Genomic DNA, 19,359 nt, shown 5'->3' with positions numbered 1-19,359 from the left:
TGGGTACGGAAATCGCTTTTGGCACAAATGACGAAAATTCATTTTTGAGGGTACCCCTTTTCATGAGGCTAAAAGAGGTAGTGCATCCCAATATTTTCAATGTTAACATTCAAATTCGTATTCAGCATATCCAGACACTTCAAAAAAACAGTTTTGTTGGGAGGTGGGGGGGGTGCACGGTGGCCCTATCTAGCCCATGGCCTACTATAGGTCTAAACTAGAAGGGCACTCTTCAACGTCGTGATGCTGCCCGATATGCCTCGACCCACATTATTACATCATTATTCATACTTGCATCAAATTTGATCTCAATCCCTGAACCCAGCTTCAAAATATTAAATAATTCTGGCTGCCAGACTATAATTAAATAATTCAAGATGGTTTTTTTTTTTTTTTTTAAGATTTTCGTTAAATCCAATATGGCTGCTAGACGATGTGACCTATCAATTATTCGTAAACACCCTGGTATCCCCAAGGCTCGGGGAACATGGGTGAATTTTCCCCTCAATCTATCAAGCCATTCGGAAGATTTTTGAAGGTTTTTCATGTTAAAAAAAAATTGCAACTGAACCACATGACCGATGCATCAATTACTTTCCCCTCATACAATTTATCTCTAGATGACCCCCAAATATTTTCGTATTGATCAAATAAAGTGTTCGACATATACAATTATGATGTCATAACGAAGCCATCAATGACATCAAAAACCTATGACATAAAAAAAACACCTATTTCCTATGGGGGAGTACTTCACATGTGCCAAGTTTAATTTTTTTCAATGAAGCAGTTTTGGAGACAGGGGGCCAAAGTTTTTCCTTTCTTCCAACATGGCTGCCACACCACGTGACTTATGACGTCATAATTATCATTAAAACGATCAACATGAGTCGTCGCACCGATGGTGAAAATTGTCAATTGGTTAAGCAGTTGCAGAGAAAGAAAACTAGTAAGGCACTCAGTAGAGCGCATACCTCCACTCCACAATGCCTGATCCACGAGAACATATCCGGTAGGGCCCTTGTACCGGGCCCAATACATTTTTGAAATATCATGATATTGTTTTTGGCCCAATCTCTCAACGGTGAAGACTCACTTTGAAAATTAAATAACTCGTATCCAGATCTGGATTCAGATCTTCACCAAAATCAAATCGATTCATGCTTGTCTCACGCCCAACATGTCCACCAAGTTTCATCGGAATCCGTCCACAACTTTTTGAGATATCGTGCTATATTTGAGTTTCGCCCTATCTCTCAACGGTGAAGAGTCACTTAAAGAATTTTCGAATCTGGATTTGGATCTTCACCAAAATCGAACCAGTTCATCCTTGTCACACACCCAACCTGCCCACCAAATTTCATTCAGATCCATCTGCAACTTTTTGAGATATCCTGCACACACACACAGACAAACAAACAAGAAGAAGACGTTGTGCAGAGCATGATACAGGCGAAATCAAAAAAACAATTTTGACCTCAAAAATAATTTCTGGTTGAATTAAATGACCAAACATGCAACTCCTCTTCAAATTTCAAGTGAATCGGAAGAAAATTGACAATTTTAGAATTTTGGCCTATGTTGACCTTTTGGCCGATGTGAACCTCCAAAATAGTTGGTGGGTTTAATTCAGTGACCTGAAATATAAATCCTCTTCAAATTTCAAGTCAATCGGATTAAATTGAGGATTTTAGAAATACCACCTTCGTTGTTGACCTTGTGTCTAAGTTGACCTTTTGACCTCAAAAACAATAGGCTCCTTCTTTATAACAAACTCTCCAATGTGGTGAAGTTTCGTGAAGATCGGTTGAAAATTGTGACCTGTAGGCGACAGACAGACAGACAGAATAACAAAGTCGTCTAAATAATATACTTGAAAAATCTTCGATTTTGCAAGTAACAGACAGACAGACAGAAAGGGGGTGAAAACATAACCTCCTTCACACCTTTGGTGGTGGAGGTAATTAGCACGGATGGACAACCAGAAATATAATGCTTCCAGCGACTTCGTCAGCCGAGGTGTAAAAAAGGAGATCGATTGATGGATAGTTCTTGGTATCATAAGCTGAAATTGCAATTCCACTTCCACAAAATTATTCTAATCCTCTTGGACAAAGAACATATCCCTGAGAGACATTTACAGATCAGTCTCTGAGGAATATCCAACATTTGCAGTTGATGTATGATATGAAGAAAATATTTAAACCAATCAAGAGCAGGCCCAGGAAGGTACTTGGTGTGATATCTGGACAGAGGAAGGAAGATAAGCAGACTCGGTGGTGGAACGAGGAAGTACAGGAAAGTATAAGGAAGAAGAGGTTGGCGAAAAAGAAGTGGGATAGCCAGAGAGATGAAGAAAGTCGGCAGGAGTACAAGGAGTGGCGGTGCAAGGCGAAGAGAGAGGTGGCGAAGGCTAAGGAAAAGGCATATGACGAGCTGTATGAGAAGTTGGATACAAAAGAAGGGGAAAAGGATTTGTACCGATTGGCAAGACAGAGGAACCGAGCTGGGAAGGATGTGCTGCAGGTTAGGGTGATAAAGGACGTAAATGGGAATGTGCTGACGAGTGAGGAGAGTGTGTTGAGAAGGTGGATGGAGTACTTTGAGGAGCTGATGAATGAAGAAAATGAGAGAGAGAGAAGGTTGGAAGAGGTGGAGATAGTGAATCAGGAAGTGTGGTGGATTAGTAAGGATGAAGTGAGGACTGCTATGAAGAGGATGAAAAGTGGAAAGGCGGTTGGCCCAGATGGTATACCAGTGGAGGCATGGAAGTGTTTAGGAGAGATGGCAGTGGGGTTGTTAACCAGATTGTTTAATAAAGTCTTGGAAAGTGAGAGGATGCCGGAGGAGTGGAGATTAAGTGTACTGGTTCCGATTTTCAAGAATAAGGGTGATGTGCAGAGCTGTGGAAATTACAGAGGGATAAAGTTGTTAAGCCACACCATGAAGTTGTGGGAAAGAGTAGTGGAAGCTCGGTTGAGAGGAGAGGTGACGATCTGTGAGCAGCAATATGGGTTTATGCCAGGAAAGAGCACCACTGATGCGATGTTTGCTTTGAGAATGTTGATGGAGAAGTATAGGGAAGGCCAGAAAGAGTTACATTGTGTGTTTGTGGGTTTAGAGAAAGCTTATGATAGGGTGCCAAGAGAGGAGTTGTGGCATTGTATGAGGAAGTCGGGAGTGGTGAAGAAGTATGTGAGGATCGTGCAGGATATGTAGGAGGACAGTGTGACAGCGGTGAGGTGTGCGGTAGGAATGACGGACCGGTTTAAGGTTAAAGTGGGATTGCACCAAGGATCGACTCTGAGCCCTTTCCTGTTTGCAATGGTGATGGACAGGTTGACGGATGAGATCAGACTGGAGTCTCCATGGACCATGATGTTTGTGGATGACATCATGATCTGTAGAGAACAGGCGGAGGCGAGCCTTGAGAGGTGGAGGTACGCACTGGAGAGAAGGGGAATGATAGTCAGTCGGAGTAAGACGGAGTACATGTGCGTTAATGAGAGGGAGGGTGGTGGTATGGTGCGGTTGCAAGCAGCTGAGGTGGTGAAGGTGGATGGGTTTAAATATCAAAGTATCTGTAGGTGAAGGTGAACAGTATCATTGAAGGTGGATGGATCAACTGTCCAAAGTAACTGATAGCGTGGTAGAGAAGTGAAGAAGAGAGTGCAGGCAGGATGGAGTGGGTGGAGAAGAGCCGCAGGAGTGATTTGCGACAGAAGGGTAGCTGCAAGAGTGAAGGGGAAAGCATATAAGACGGCAGTGAGACCAGCTATGCCGCATGGCCTGGAGGCGGTGGCACCAACAAAAACACAGGAAGCGGAGCTGGAGGTGGCAGAGCCAAAGATGCCGCGATTCTCGTTGGGAGTGATGAGGATGGACAGGATAATAAATGAGTATATTAGATTGACAGCGCAGGTAGGATGGCCTGGAGACAAAGGGAGAGAGAGGCCTGATTGAGATGGTTTGGACATGTGCACAGGAGGGAAGCGGAGCATATCGGGAGAAGGATGCCGAGGATGGAGCCGCCAGGAAGAAGGGGAAGAGGAAGGCCAAAGAGGAGGTTTATGGATGCGTTGAGGGCGGACATGCGGGTGGTTGGAGTGTCAATGGAAGATGTGGAGGACAGAGCGAAATGGAGATGGATGATCCGCTGTGGCGACCCCTAACGGGAGCAGCCGAAAGAAGAAGAAGAGCAGGCCCAGAAATATCGTAACAGATAAGACAGTAAAGTAATTCGGCCAAGGCTGAGTGAAGCGAGGTCGAGGCCATTTATTCCTGATGCGTGAAACTCCTTGCAACTCATATCGACAGAAAACAGGCTTGCTGGAATGCCACAGTTTCTATCCAATCATCATGTCACTTCATTTAAAAAAATGCTTCAAGCGGTTGTGGAGAAAACAAATTTAAATGTGAATAAAGGTGAAAAGTAAGGGAGTTCAAGTTGTTCCGAAAAAAAGTGAGGGCCTTGGCCGACATTTCACAACATGCTCAAGGATGTTTGTGGACACATTACTAGTGTAACAGTCTGTTCTGATGATTAAACTTCTTCCTTTTGGTCATTAGACGCACCCATTATTTGATAGGGCTGGCAGGGTGGCTTGGGCTCTAGAAGTATACACACACACTCTCCTCTTGACTGAATTCAGACCCAGCTACAAACTATCAACCCGGTGCTTCATCAACGTATGTGCCATCCCTCGGATGGACGTTAAACTGGACATCCCGTCTGCCGGCATTAGTTCGTGGATGTTAAAAAATCTCAGTGTCCTTCTCGAAGAGTAAGCAAGCTATCGCCGACATCCTGACCAATGACATTCTGCTCGGAAGGCAATGGCAAACCACCCAGTATAAACCGTGCCAAGAAAGTGCTTTGGCAGTGCCGATGCTCAGCACATCAGAATAAGATTTAGTTCATACCTTCGAAACGTATTTCTAACCTGGCAACATTCACACTCGTCGTTTACTTTCCATACAACTGGAGTTCAAGTTGTTCCGAATGAAATCTTAACTTGTAATAGGCTTCCACAACCATCCTTGACCATGTTGTGGAACGTCAGCCGAGGCCCTCACTTTTCTTTCCTTCCGCCCTCGCCTTTAAATTAGTTTTCTCCACAATCGCTTGACAAATTAATACAAACCTTTCAACATTGGAATGGTGGAGCAGCTTCCCATGGAGATTTTATTTTAACAAAGTGACACGATTGGAAAGAAAATGCTGCTGGGCACTGGCATTCCAAAAGGTATTTCTGTAAGCATGGATTGTAGGATGTTTCATGTATCAGGAATAAATTGCTTATTACCTTAGCCACTGAAGGTGGATGGAGTTTTAAGCTTAGTGTTGGCTTCATGGTTTGGGTGGCTGGCTTGTGCTCCCAAGGTCCTGAGTTTGAGCCCCGTTGGCTGCTGAATTAACACCAGGTGGGGTCGACTCAGCCTGTCATCCTTCCGAGGTCGGCAAATTGAGTACCAGTATACTGGTATAGGGGCACAGCTCCAATGGCATCGTCGTGCCCCAACAAAATGATAGCTAACCGGCAGCCAAGCTGCCACACATAAGAAGAAAGCATAAGGTTGCGGGGTAGCATCATTGGCTGAGGGCATAGCTGTGCCACTGATGCCCTCTGTAGTTTGGGGCAGAAATTTGGAATTTGGCCATGGTGCCGGCGATTAGCTCACCTACTCTTCGTGAAGGACACCATAGGACTAATGCTGGCAGATGGGACACCTATTTAACGGCGATCCGAGGGATGGCAAACACATTGATGAAACACCTTGCCTGTAAAACACCAGGATGACAGTTTATTGCTGGGTTGGGATAGAGGCAAGTGTACGTACCATTTTATGCAATAGACAATTTGTCGGCACAGATTATTCCTGGAAATTTTATTTTGATTAGAAATAAAAGGACTTTTTGAAGCCGTTATACATGATTCTTTGGGTTGGCTATTTAGCATTCCCATCAGCACAGAACTCATCTGGAATCACAAAATTCCAACTACACACAGTCCTGCGAGATACTAAAAGCACAATGTTACTTGTTTTATGGGGTTTGGAGGAGAGAATGAACTGGGTGAAGCAATTTCTGCATTCTTGGGTATAATTGAAAAAAAATCAAGATGGAGGAGAGTCAAGGGGGAAACATAGCATGGACAATTGAGCAAATTTAGGTTTACAAGTTGTTTTTATTTCATTCATGGCTCTGCATGTTAGAACTGAAGATCATTTCCCTTTTCTTTTGCCGCCATCTGCAACACGGGAACCTTCCTGGACCTTCCGAGCTGCTCGCCACGGTAATGGATTTCGTCTGTAGAAGCCCCACGGGGGGAGTGTGAGCTGTGGAGGAGGAAATAAGAAGAATTGTCACAATGGAAATGAGAAGTTGAATTTGCAGTGCAAGGAAGAATTGAATTCAAGATAGTGTATGCAGATACAAAGGTTATCACTCAAAAGAAAATTGCCATTGGACATGTTGGTTGTATTATTAACAGTTATAAGGAAGAGTCTTGTAGGCTGGTGCGAGCGATGTGAAGTGACTAACCAAACATGAGAGCAGGAATCCAGCAAGTACAACGTACATGGTCTGTCCAAAATGCTCCACCACGTAACCCCAAAAGAAACCAACCACCTGCACAAAATACAACCCATAAGCGACATCGAGCCCTGCTTCACCAGGTGAGTTGTGTACAGTTGACAAGTTTTTCTCACTGAAAATTTCATTATACAGAACTGGTGCCACAAATTTCAAAATATTTCACCACTTCGAAGCTTTGGGTCCTCAATGAGGCAGCCCTTTTCAGGATGGTGAGGAGGTTTCCCCATAAAAGCCGAGCTGAGCACTTCTTCACTTCGTCAGGAAGGTAAGCAATCACAATATGAACAAGACAAAGCATTTAATAATACAGAACCTCACTGGGGTATATAGATTATATTTTAAACGTGAAAGTTAACCACATTCCACAACTACACGAAGCTGTGTGAGTATGACCATTTTTTTTTTTTAAAAAGCCTTTGCAATGAATGATATAGATTACAGTAGATCTCGTTGTGTACAAACAAACAATCAGGAATGGGGTTTATAAACAATCCACAATATACATGGGAGAGTTTGTGTCTGTCTGTCCATTATTTTATGCTTCGATAATACACCCCTATATATATATATATATATATATATATATATATATATATATATATATATATATATATATCGGGCATATAAAAACTAAACCAAATCTAACCACATCATGCATCTTGCCTCAGGGTTCCCCAAGTGTGGTTTCTGTCAGGGAGGTATATCTGGGGAAGCGGATTCAATGTGGTGGGAAGACCCCAATTCTCTCTATGTTAATGTGTATTGTGCGGTGCACCTAGTGGTATCCGGTACAACAAATCATCTTCTTGTTTAAGAAAATTTCAAAAACTTGATAATATTCATCATGATGAAATCAGTGAGAATAATTCAAAATGTACAAAATGTTTCATTTCACTCATTTTAATCAAACCAAAGTATCCAACATTGAGCTTCGCAGCGAAGCGGAAGTGATTTTTTCCTTGCACCATATATAAGCAGCAAAGATGGTTGATTTAGATTAAGGTGATGTCAGCTGACTTCCAACCAGATGGAGGATGACCTCAAGCAAATGACAGAGTGAACAGGGGAGAATATTTGTGAAGTACAACATGCCGTCTTTTGATTAAATTCATCAGCAAACTGACGGGTACTTCTACAAGTCAAGGTATAAAATCAATGTATGTCTGTTTTATAGATTATAGCAAAACCTTCCATCGTGCTGATCATGGATTGATGTGGATGATGTTGAGAGAAATGGGAATGTCAGAGCATCTGATATGTCTGATAAGCATGTACACTAAACAAGATACAGGAAGAACAGAGAATAGTGAGACAGAATGGTTTGGAATTGGAAAAGAAGTCAGACAGGGATCTATTCTCTCCCCTTACTTGTTCAATCTGAATTGTGAGTGCATCATGAGGAAATCAAACTTTGACATTGAGGCTTTCGTCAGGATTGGAGGAACATGTATCAACAATTTAATGTATGCTGATGATATCACTCTGCTGGAATAAAGTAAATAGGACTTGATGAAACTGCTGCAGACAGTGAATAAAGAAACTGAAAAGCTGGTCTTTATTGAAACATAAAGAAGACTGAAATCTTGTCAACTGAGAAGATCGACATGTTCAGATTGGGAGATGATCATGTGGAAATAGTGGAAAGTTTCATCTTCCTCGGTTCTAAGATTGAAGTGAGTGAAGAATGTGGAGGAGAAATTAATAGACCGTTAAGAAATGGGGAGAACAGCAATGTCAGGAATGACAAAGGTTTGAAAAGATAAAGATGTGACAATACAAGCCAAGAGGAGGTTGGTGAATGCTCTGGTATTTTCAGTTTGCAGTAAATGGATGTGAGCAGAGATATCAGCAATTCACCTGGGCAAAGTCTCAAGTCAGAATGTCATGATCATAGACCTTGGTTACGAGTAAGCCTTTAAGACGCAAAAGGTTTAGACGAGTCGTGAGCTGGTTGTTTATATCGCATTGATTATTTCTTTGGGCTTGTGTAGCCTGGAAGATAAATAACATGGAAAAAAAATTAATCGACAAAGTTGAATTGCTTTAATTCAAACTCGTTGACCAGACTTGGTGGTGTAATGGTTATATTTGGTGATCAAAATTGTTCCAATCGGTAACAGAACTTGGTGACCAGACTCAATTTTTTGCACGCCATTAATAGTGGTGATTCTGCTCAGAATATGGAAGGTTGGTGATTTATACCGAACCCTAACCAGATAGCCCTAACAAATACCTTTTGTAAGCTCGGCGTGATCTATTTACCGAGTTTGTGGTCCCTTTGGCGCGCGACTCCGGCGGTCTTTGTTGATGAATATAATCACATCTTACCAGACATCGAATGAAAATTAGTCACAAACACATCACCGAGATATATTTATTTTGATATCGTGTTCGTTCTTTCATCGTCATTGTTAAGTCCACAAGCTCAAGTCTCGAGTCTTTAAGGCCAAGTCTCAAAATGTGCGAGTCGAGTCCAAGTTGACGACTTGAGTCGGAGACAGTAAAGAATAAAGAAAGGAAGAAGAGTGATAGTTTTGAAATGTGGTGTTGGAGATGAATGTTAACAACTTGATGGACTACAAGAAGAACAAACAAATCGGTGGTTGAAGAAATTAGATCAGCATGTACATTAGAAGTGTTGATGCTAAAACAGAAACTCATACTTTGGACACATCATATATGCAGAAAACAAAAGTTTGGAGAAGTCAACCAGGTTGGGTATGGTTGAGGGAAGGGGAGGAAGCTGCAGTCCATGTAAGTGTTGGACGGATGGGGTACAGGATGTAATCGAGCTGTCTCTGCCAGAGCTTCAGGAAGCAGGATAGGGAAGTTTGGAGAAATCTGATCACGAATGTCATCAGAAGTCAGCCACGATTTGACAGCACTGGATAACTATATCAACATGACTTCACAGACAGTAGTTGTAATATATTCTAAATATGCATATGGAATGTGAGGTGTGAAGTAATATTCTACCATTTCAATGACTAGTAAGTTATTAATGTATTAAACAGTATGAACTTAAACAACTGCGTTTGAGCTATTCATTTCATTAACACGCAATTCTAACGAATTCAAGACTTTAGATCCGTTAAAAATAAATGTCCCATTTTAAAAAGTTCTTGTAAAAATTGTTCTGTATTGTGGAGTCATTTGTAGTATTCATTATTCTTCGTAAACATACTCGTCAACACCTGAAGTAACTTATTTATATTCAGTTTAAACATCAATGATCCAAAATGAATCGGGTTTACATGGGTCACTTTTAGAATATTATTTTTGTGAAATAAAACGTAACGACATAATTGGCCGTTGCGATGTCGACCAATATGCCTCCACCCACATTAAATCTTTGCTTACTCTAACTTTGACCGAAAACCTCAAGACCATTTGATCTCAATATCGAATCTGTACATGTATATCATTTAGTTCAAATCCCTCCTGTGATAACACTTTGTTACCTCACATGACCTCTGACCTTTGACCTAAAAATCGAATCAGTTCATCTCGACATCGTTATATATACTTGCATGAAACTTTGGTCAAAATCCAATTGGTGGTTCACAAGTTAGCATGGTAACAGAATGTTTACCTAACATGAGCTCTGACCTTTGACCTCTTGACCCTAGTCTAATCAATTTATCTTTACATCATTATAAATACTTGTACCAAGTTTGACTTGGAACCCTTCAGCCGTTCTTAAGTTATCGTGGTAACGAAAACCAATCGTGGATGGACAACCTGAAAACAATGCCTCTGACTTGGCATGAGTAACAAAACATATTCCATTATTACAAATACCGGGTAATTCTCATTGCCTTCTTTTTTTAATCAATAAAATTCTATCTAATTAAATATTTGAAGAGTACACACTCGTTTAAATATCGGACAAACAAAATGGAGGAAGAAAAATAGATCGTTAACATCAACATTTCTTGAAACGATCTTACAAAGGCTCTCAGTATGGGTTTTCAACTATAATTTGTCATCAATTGTTAGAACAAGGAATTTGGAAGAAGAAATGTCGTTTATATTTACATTGTCGATCATAATATCCCCTGGGAGGGTAGTTATGGAGTTACTAAACAAGTAACGACCGTGACTCTTGATACTGCTACCTCTCAATAAATTATGGAAAAGGACTTTAGGACAGAAGACGAGGAAGTGGATTTTACCGCAAATGTTATGATGACGACCTGGAAAATCTGCTCAGCCAACCTCTGCCCACGATAGTCCTAGAAAAAAAAAACAACCGGGAATAAGGTTACCATGATAAATTATAAAAGCACCTTATTATTAATCATTGGATATCATTACGCTGTCAATAAATCAATCAACAGCTCACCTTGATACCGAGATGATGAAAAGTCTTTTGTTTTTTATACACAAAGTCGAGACTCATGGAAGAGCTAAAATATAGCATTGATCAAGACATAACAAAACAAAAAAGGGGGGGCACCAACAGCAGGGTTGAGGGATGAAATAGAGACCGACAAATGTGGGAAAGAATGAGGGGTAGAGGAGGACACACGGGGTGGACAAGATGGATATAGGCGTGGTTTGCATAACCATGAAAGATTAGATTTTCCAGGGGTTTTCCCAAGAAAAAAAAGTTGTTTTTTTCCACAACGTTTAATACTTGTGTTTTATGTATAAGTGACGTTGGATTTTTTTCAATCTCACTTGTACATGTATTTCCAAAAAGCTTCAATGATTCAAGCTACTGTGTTTTTTTTTTGGTAGAATGAATGAAGATAGATGAATTTTTGGGTGGTGGGCTTGGGATCCTTGGGTCCCAAGTTCAAATCCTGCTCTGCCGCTGAATTAATACCAGGTGGGGTTGACTCAACTTGTCATCCTTCCGAGATTGGCAAAATGAGTACCAGCTTGCTAGGATGTACCACTGTGTGCCCCAGTTTAGAATAGATACAACATATCCCCACATGTCGTAAGAAGTAACTAAAGGGTTGGCATCAGGAAGGGCATCTGGCCATAAAAAATGAAATGAAAGAAAAGACAAAAATGAGCAGGGAACATTCATAATAATAATTTATTAACAGCCAACTTATATAAGGGGGACACAGAGCAGATGTAACGCGAAAATAATAACAATAACGATCTTCTGCGGTCTTACTTAAGCAGACAGGCGCCAGCACACGCACACGCAAAGACACAGAAAACCCGATGAAGAGGAAGTTGTGGACCAGGAAGGGAGGGGGAGTTGAGGCTTTGATCTTGGTACCTTTGTGCTTGATAGTACGAAGCGCCACCAATACGTTTCAGGGGGGAGAGAGGGGGGATGATATGTGGTGCAGTACCCGACTTCTACTCTGCACACTCGTATCCCACCAAACATGGTGCGGAGTCGTCTTTATCGGCTTCCGTACGCATTTCGTGCAGCGTGGGCGTCGTGCTGGCTGTTTCCTGTGTTGTGAAAAACACCATTCGTGCAGCCTCTTGAAAGATATTCATTCGCATGCCTTTTTAATACAACGGGCAATCCTCTCAAACCATCGGAAGCCCGAGTCGATAATCCCGCACTGCCAAGCGCACTACATAACTCGCCACACACGCCGGTTTTAGGGCTCGCCCGGGAACGAGGGCTCTGTGCAGCAGTTTCCTCACCGCGGTGCCGCACGTGCTGATTTACCTCAGGAATAATCAGACGAAAAGAAGAGTGGGGACGAAATGAAGAAGAAAATGATTTAAGCGACCCTAGCTATTAGATCATCGCAGCGCACTCCCTTGTTGGCCCGCTAAATAAAAGGAAAGGGACTATCTACATGTATAATAATGGAATAACTGTCTTGGGACACCTATCTATTGGATGCATGCGGTTCTGAGAACCGAAACAATACATTCTCATGGGACCCACAAGGCTCACCCCCACGCTAGCAGGGAAAAATGGCCTTAAAATGTGCGTACATGCGTGTGTGTGTGTGTTTGGATTCAATTTAGGAAGACAGACAATAAATATATACACGGACTACAACTGAGGTATTGTCACATCAGACATGCGGTTAACACAGAATGACAGCTGGGGGTACAAGACCCCCACGAAGGACCGAAACAGCATTTAAATTCACTCTGCTGCATTGAATTAATTAATATTTACCATTCCCCAAGGATCACCCAATAAAAGCTGAATCTCGCAGTGAAACGTGCGGGAGGAAAAAAGGTGGGAACACTTCTTATAAATGAAATGGTTCATTACCAAACAAATATCGGGGATAAGGGTCGACCAAATGCTATAAAGAGGATGCAATGAACCATGCAGTCGACAGACACCAATATGGATGAAGGGACACGCAAACTTATGTAAAATGGAACTAAATTAAGCCGAAACCCCCTCATGGCTCTGAATTACCAGATTTGTACGCAAATAAAAAGGCAGGAGAGGGATTGAGGGTGGTACGAAGCTGAGGGTATGCAGGTCTGTAGCGCAGAGCTGATGTGGCAGACTTGCAACTGAAGCTGGCAGACAGAGCTGATGTGGTAGACAGCTGATGTGGCAGGTAGTGAATGGCGACAAGGTCTAGAGACAAGGAATTGGTGGCGGTGGCGAAGTGGAGGGAGAGATGTCTTATTCCTCTCAAGTCCAAGGTCCAGCTCTTACTAATCTTTTAAGTGTGGTCACGACCCTTGATATTGGGATCCCATTATTGGCTGCCACTTCTGTGCGCGTGCCATCTTCCATGCCGCCCCGCCCTGTGGGACAGTCCCAATAGTAAAAATTATATATTCCACCTCCCTCCAGAGCTTTATAGCCCATCTCGCCACTGCAATCCAGTGGCCAAACAGTTTATGACGTGCCCAAGTCTTAAATGACACAGGTCCTCACCTGACAACAGTAGGTTTTACACAACAATGTTACCCTATTTGCTTTATAATGGACACTCACTACCTCCTCCATGCAGGTTTTACAATATGAATTGTCTCGAGACAAATAGCTGTTACAAAGGGGACTCTAACCTACGCGATCACACGGACCAAGCGATTCTTAAGACAACATATCTATGGATCCCCCCCCCCTTTCCACGTGACAGTAAAAATATCTGCCCAGGAGCCAAAAATTCTGTAACACAGGAGTTGGACCAGTCATTTGCAATCACATGTGAAACAATGTTCTGGTGCTTGACAGCTCTCGTGTGACTCCCAAGTGCGCTTTCTCCCATATTCCCGATATCAAATGTCTTTTCACAGACTGCATCTGGCCTTGTGAACAGACTCCTTCATGAGCCAATCCCGGTAGTCGACGTCACCGTGACTCACCTACGAGGAATTCAATTAGCAAAGCTTTGACATTCTTCAAATTATCTTCCTTTCCCTTTGCAATTGGAAGTGCTAACGAAGTAGTTACTTCCTGCTTTGTCAGGGGTTTCAGAAAACACTTGCATAATATATTTTGGAAACGTGGAAAGAGGTGGGTTTGGGGGATGGTTTAACTGGGGGTAGAAAAGATCATTGTTTTGGATGGGGGATGATCTGAGATGGTGGTGAACAGCTGTCTTGACAAACTGGAAGGAAGAATGACATTGAAGAGAATGTGGAAGTTGATTCCACATGTAGGAAAAAAAAGAGGAATGAATGGGTCAAGGCGAGCAGTGATCCTGGATTTTGGGCGTGTCATCAGAAGGGGGTTGCAGGTGGTTTGTGTGTGCCCCACAGAAAACTGGGGGAGGAAGATGGAAAGAGCAGAGGGTGCAAGACTGGAAAGGAGGCAGTAGAGCTAGAGACCACCGACCTGTCTGCGATGGGAAAGTGATTGGCCCATAGATTCAGCTTCATCGTGGGAGATTCCAATGATCTTGAAAGCCAGTTTCCACGGTATCAAGCTGAGCAAGGTGTGAGGCAGGAGGGCCTCCGAACTCAGAATAGAGAGCAGTACTTCATCAAGTCGTGGATGAAGGACTTGTCAGTAGACATGGGTTCAGATGTGCCAAGAAAGGACTTTGCACGATGAACAATTCCCAGTCGGTTATTGTCTTTGGAGGATAACTGAGATATGTGGTTTGCCCAAGAAAGACCATGGCACACATTGAGGAGCAAAACTTTGAATGACTGAACTTCTCTAAAAGGATTGTGAAGGAAGTAGATGACAGGTTTTGCCAGATGGTCCTTTCAGAGAAAGAAAGAGAGCAAGAGAGAGAGTGTTACATTTAAAAATCAAACAAAATAATCTATATATAATGGAGCAAGTGTATGTGATGGATGGATGTATATCTGCTCTTTACCCATTGGTTGGACAGCTGACCTGACATCACCCACAATTGTAACCTGAAATACTTCACCTAAAGTGCCCAAATGACCCAAAAGACCAAGAAGATCCAAAAGACCCAAAATACCTAAAAGAAGACCCAAAGGATGCTGAAGACCCTGAGGAACTAAAACACCCTGAGTACTGAAAAAGCCCCCAGGACGTTGAAGACCTAAAATACCCAAAGGACCCAGAGGATCCAAAAGAAACAGGGTATCCAAAAGACCCTGAGGACACAAAATACCAAGAGGGCCCAAAAGATACAACGGGACTGTCACAGACCCATGGAAATTCTGCATTATGTAAAACGTGATTTAAGTCACAAATGCCCCCCACCCCGACACCCACACACAATCCCATATCCTAACTCCCCCCTTCAACTCTGACCCCTCCCTGACACCCCTACCACCACCCAAACTCTATGCTCCCCTCTCCTTTCTTCAAATTCTCAAACCCCCTCCCAACACAATGTCCTCCACTCCCTCCCCCCAATGTCCTCCACTCCCTCCCCCAATGTCCTCCACTCCCTCCCCCCCCAATGTCCTCCACTCCCTCCCCTCAATGTCCTCCACTCCCTCCCCCAATGTCCTCCACTCCCTCCCCCAATGTCCTCCACTCCCCCCCAATGTCCTCCACTCCCCCCCAATGTCCTCCACTCCCTCCCCCAATGTCCTCAACTCCCCTCCCCCAATGTACTCAACTCCCCCCCCCCAATGTCCTCAACTCCCCCCCCCAATGTCCTCAACTCCCCCACCACCACCCCCTCAAAGCCTCAAACCCCTCGATACCAACTCTGTCATCCACCCATTTTTCTTCTTAAAATCCTCAACTGCACCAAGCCCCAAGTATGCAATCCCTCTTCCAAGCCCAAGTCTTCAATCCCTCCTCCCCTTCCCAACATCTCAAACTCCCTCTTCCAACTCTGCACCTTCACCCCCAACTCTCCGTCCTCATCCCCAACTCTCCGTCCTCCTCTCCCCATTCTTAACAACGTTACACAAATATACACAGGGAACTTTGGCACATGAGAAGCCCATTCGGCCTATCATGCCTGCGTTGTTCCTGTTCCTGTTTGTTAAGAACAATGTTAAAAGTAAATAAAGATGAAACATTAAATTCACAACCACTTCCCCCTTTCTTCCCTTATCCTCACCATCATCCACGGACCGGTGTTTGTGTGTTTATTGTTTGTCGCGCTACTACCACTACAGTTCTGGGCCGATTACATCCAGACTTGCTACACAGGATCAGCACGACCCCCATTAATGTATCGGGGTGTTTTTATCTTTGCCGGCGGTCTTGGTGGGGGGGGGGGCGGGGAGGAGGGACACAAATTCTCCATGTAAATGTGTATCGCGTAGCGCCGCCTCCAGGTGGGGGAGGGTATTACAAGTCTCCACCATTTACAGTACAGTATTCCTGTCCCCACGTTCTCCAGTACAGTGAGGCGTTTTAAATCACGAGCAGCAGGTATGTTTTTACTTCCCGGGCTATTTTTTTTGTCTTCACATAGCTGCCAGTTGCCTATACACCGCCCAAATAAAAGGTATGCGTTAAAAGAACGTGTTGCATGCTGGGAACACGGTCGGCCGGGTACTCTGCTCTCGTGTTTACAATGCATTTTGTTTGTGCAACTCAAATTCCAGGTGCGATATCAGGATTCAAAGGAAGCTACAGCAGGTACACACTCAAAAGTACACCGGTTGTTTGTGCACAAGGCCTATTGTCCGGTTGTCGACCCATGCACGATTCACATAACGGTCCCGCCGATAGCACACGGCTGCCAGGGTAGCCCAGGCCTCTCCATCGGTCCTCGCACACCACTCAAACTGGGATGGAACACCAGAAAGGAAAGAATACTTATTGTGGTTTGTCCTGGGAAAGGTACATGGAGCGGGAACACGTGATCATCGTCCCATGACACTGTAGCTACTGTACTTGCAGCTTTCAGCACGGATAGGTGTTCAACGTCTGAGATGAGGAGATGAGCTCATTTTAAAAAGAAATACAAACAAAACAGATGTTACACCTTGGACTCGGCCTCACCCAAGACGGTACACCAGGAAAGAACAGCACAAGGGAGGGGGATCCGTTGAGAAGGATAACGGATAGAAATCGGGGCATGAGAATCAAAACGAGCCGTCCACGGTTAACAAGTTACACCATTGGGTTTCCATGGTAACAACTTACACCACAGGGTTAACATTGAACATTCATGGTTTGGGGAAATTAATAAAACCAGCTCGGGCGCAACGTGTCCTGGTGTAGCGTCTTGGGAATCAATGAGCCGATCGGCAGCGTGCTCGGTGTGACGAACAATGGAAGCGATGACATCATAATGAAAGAAGCACGAAACTCCCCCTCACCATGTGCATGGGTATGGAAGGAAACATGTCCGAGATCTTGCTTCCCATGACGACAACACGAACCACTCACTCGCTGATTACAAGGCCGGAACTCCAAATCCTCTACCCGCCAATCGCTGTGGTTGTTGTTGTTGTTGTTGTTGTTGTTGGTTTGTTGCCTCACATCCGAGAAGACGATTTTGAGCCACGTCGTGCAAAAGGGAAATGCGGAAAGGTGTTAGTAAACAGGGTTTATATGGCATCACGTACCTACAGGTCGCTTTACACGTCAGTTCAAGAGGTCAGGAACGATTTCACCGCTCCGGGATCACTGCAGCGTACTACTCTCAATGGCCGTTCGCACTGCATCGAAACGTGCTGTACGCTTTCACGCCTCCGACGGGTCGCACGCACACCTGTTTCATGGCAATTAATGCGGAATCTTTACTATCCTTTCTGGACTTAACTTGCTACATCGGATCAGCATGACCCCAATTCATGTGTCGGGGTGATATCTTTGCCTGTCGGCTGGGGAAAAGGCGACGTGAGGTGAGGGGAGACGCAAATTCTCTACATGTAAATGTGTATCCTGTAGCGCCGCCTCCAGGTGGGGGAGGGTACTACAAGTCTCCACCATTTACAGTACAGCGTTGCCATCTGCACGTTTTCTATTGCAGTCAGGTGTTTTGAATTCGTGCACGTGACCCGAGTGTTTTTTAAATTGCATACACAGCTGTCAGTTGCCTATACACCGCCCAAATAAAGGAATACGTCAGAAGAACGTGTTGCATGCTTGGAACAAGATCGCCCAGAGGGTGAGTACTCCACTCATCATGATTATAATAGGCCTTATTCAGATGACGTCACCGGTCACGTGACTGTGGCAGCTCCACCATATTGAGTGGCAAGAAAGTATACCGCGTCCATAACTGTGGTGAATTGAAGGTCGTGACGTGTGATCACATGTTGCACGGCTCGAGCACGGAATAGATAAAGCCAAGATTCCGCGCGGTCGGGGGGATTGTCCCAGGGGCATTGTCATTTACGGCGGCGGTTCACTTGGTGCTCGTTGAATGGTGAGAATTGAGAGTATATCGGACTCCGTGCTCATGCAGATTTATTTTGCGGTGATTAGTTGCACGTGTATACCTTACTGCTTATGTACTCCTTGCTGCACCTGTATTCCCTGATGTGCCCGTAGAAGCGGCTCCAATCAAATGGAATAAAGCCTACACTCTGAAGGTTCTTCTCTCGTTTTCATTTCAATTTATTCCATTTGGTTTTCTCGGCTCTCTCAACCAACGATGGACAAGATCTACAAACCAGAGAGGTTCGACGCAGACCCAAACGCGACTGACTCAGAAATGAAATGGTCGCATTGGTTCCGTTCCTTCTCACACTATCTGACCATCATCAAAGAGGGAGCCGACAAATTGGCCGCCCTTGTGAATCATGTCTCGCCCAGCGTATACAGGCTCTTCTCGGAGTGCGACACCTACGAAGCAGCGATCGACGTGCTGCAGGCGCTCTACGTGAAGCGCAAGAACGAGGTATACATACGACATCTTCTCAACACATGCAAGCAAGCAGCCGGGGAGACAATCGATCAGTTCCTGCAAGCTCTGAGACAGCTGGGAAAAGACTGCAGTTTCCGGGCCGTAAACGCCGAGGAACACCGAGATGAAGCGACCCGAGAGGCGTTCATCCAAGGGCTCAGGTCAGCCCACATACGGCAACGCTTACTGGAGAAAGCGGACCCCTTCTTGAAAAGGTAGTCGACCATGCTCGAGTGATGGAAACGGCTCAGCAGCAATCTGAGTCATTTGGGACACCGATGCTGCTAATGAATGCTGCTATGGTGGAAACTCAAGGAACCCCACAGGGCACCCCTGACGCAGAGGATGGAGAAAAACCCGAGGAGCCGGATACCCAGACCTCGTCAAACTCCTCAGCAACTACTTCGGTCAGTAAATGCTTCTTTTGTGGGTACAAAAGATACCCCCGCCACAAATGCCCCGCCTGAGATGCCACATGCATGAATTGTGACAAGAAAGGGCATTATGCCAGGGTATGTAAATCTACTCTAAGGAGAAATAAACCCACTTCTGCGGCTCTCTACTCACAAAAAAAAACTAACTGCAGCCTCACCGGGGAATCTA

General features: G+C 44.1%; 1 protein-coding gene across 1 annotated transcript; it reads right to left on the bottom strand.

The window, feature by feature from the left end:
• Window positions 1–5,872: 5,872 nt before the first annotated feature.
• Window positions 5,873–17,379, bottom strand: SPCS1 (signal peptidase complex subunit 1). Its single transcript, XM_085898364.1, has 4 exons — window positions 17,222–17,379; window positions 10,774–10,833; window positions 6,545–6,631; window positions 5,873–6,339 (listed from the first exon to the last, which is right to left on the bottom strand). The coding sequence occupies exons 1-4, from the start codon at window positions 17,267–17,269 to the stop codon at window positions 6,226–6,228; spliced, it is 309 nt and encodes a 102-aa protein (XP_085754490.1). The 5' UTR covers window positions 17,270–17,379; the 3' UTR covers window positions 5,873–6,225.
• Between the last annotated feature and the right edge of the window lie 1,980 nt (window positions 17,380–19,359).

Source organism: Eptatretus burgeri, chromosome 10 (assembly GCF_056783735.1).
Source record: "Eptatretus burgeri isolate ZD-2024b chromosome 10, Ebu_testis_v1, whole genome shotgun sequence".
Classification (NCBI taxonomy): domain Eukaryota; kingdom Metazoa; phylum Chordata; class Myxini; order Myxiniformes; family Myxinidae; genus Eptatretus; species Eptatretus burgeri.
This window is presented reverse-complemented; position numbering and strand designations above follow the sequence as displayed.

Coding starts and splice junctions, on each gene's coding strand:
- SPCS1 (XM_085898364.1), bottom strand. CDS start 17,269: ATGGGAAGCAAGATCTCGGACATGTTTCCTTCCATACCCATGCACATG. Junction 10,834..17,221: donor CTTCCATACCCATGCACATG/GTGAGGGGGAGT, acceptor TTTTTTTTCTAG/GACTATCGTGGGCAGAGGTT. Junction 6,340..6,544: donor GATTCCTGCTCTCATGTTTG/GTTAGTCACTTC, acceptor CCTCCTCCACAG/CTCACACTCCCCCCGTGGGG.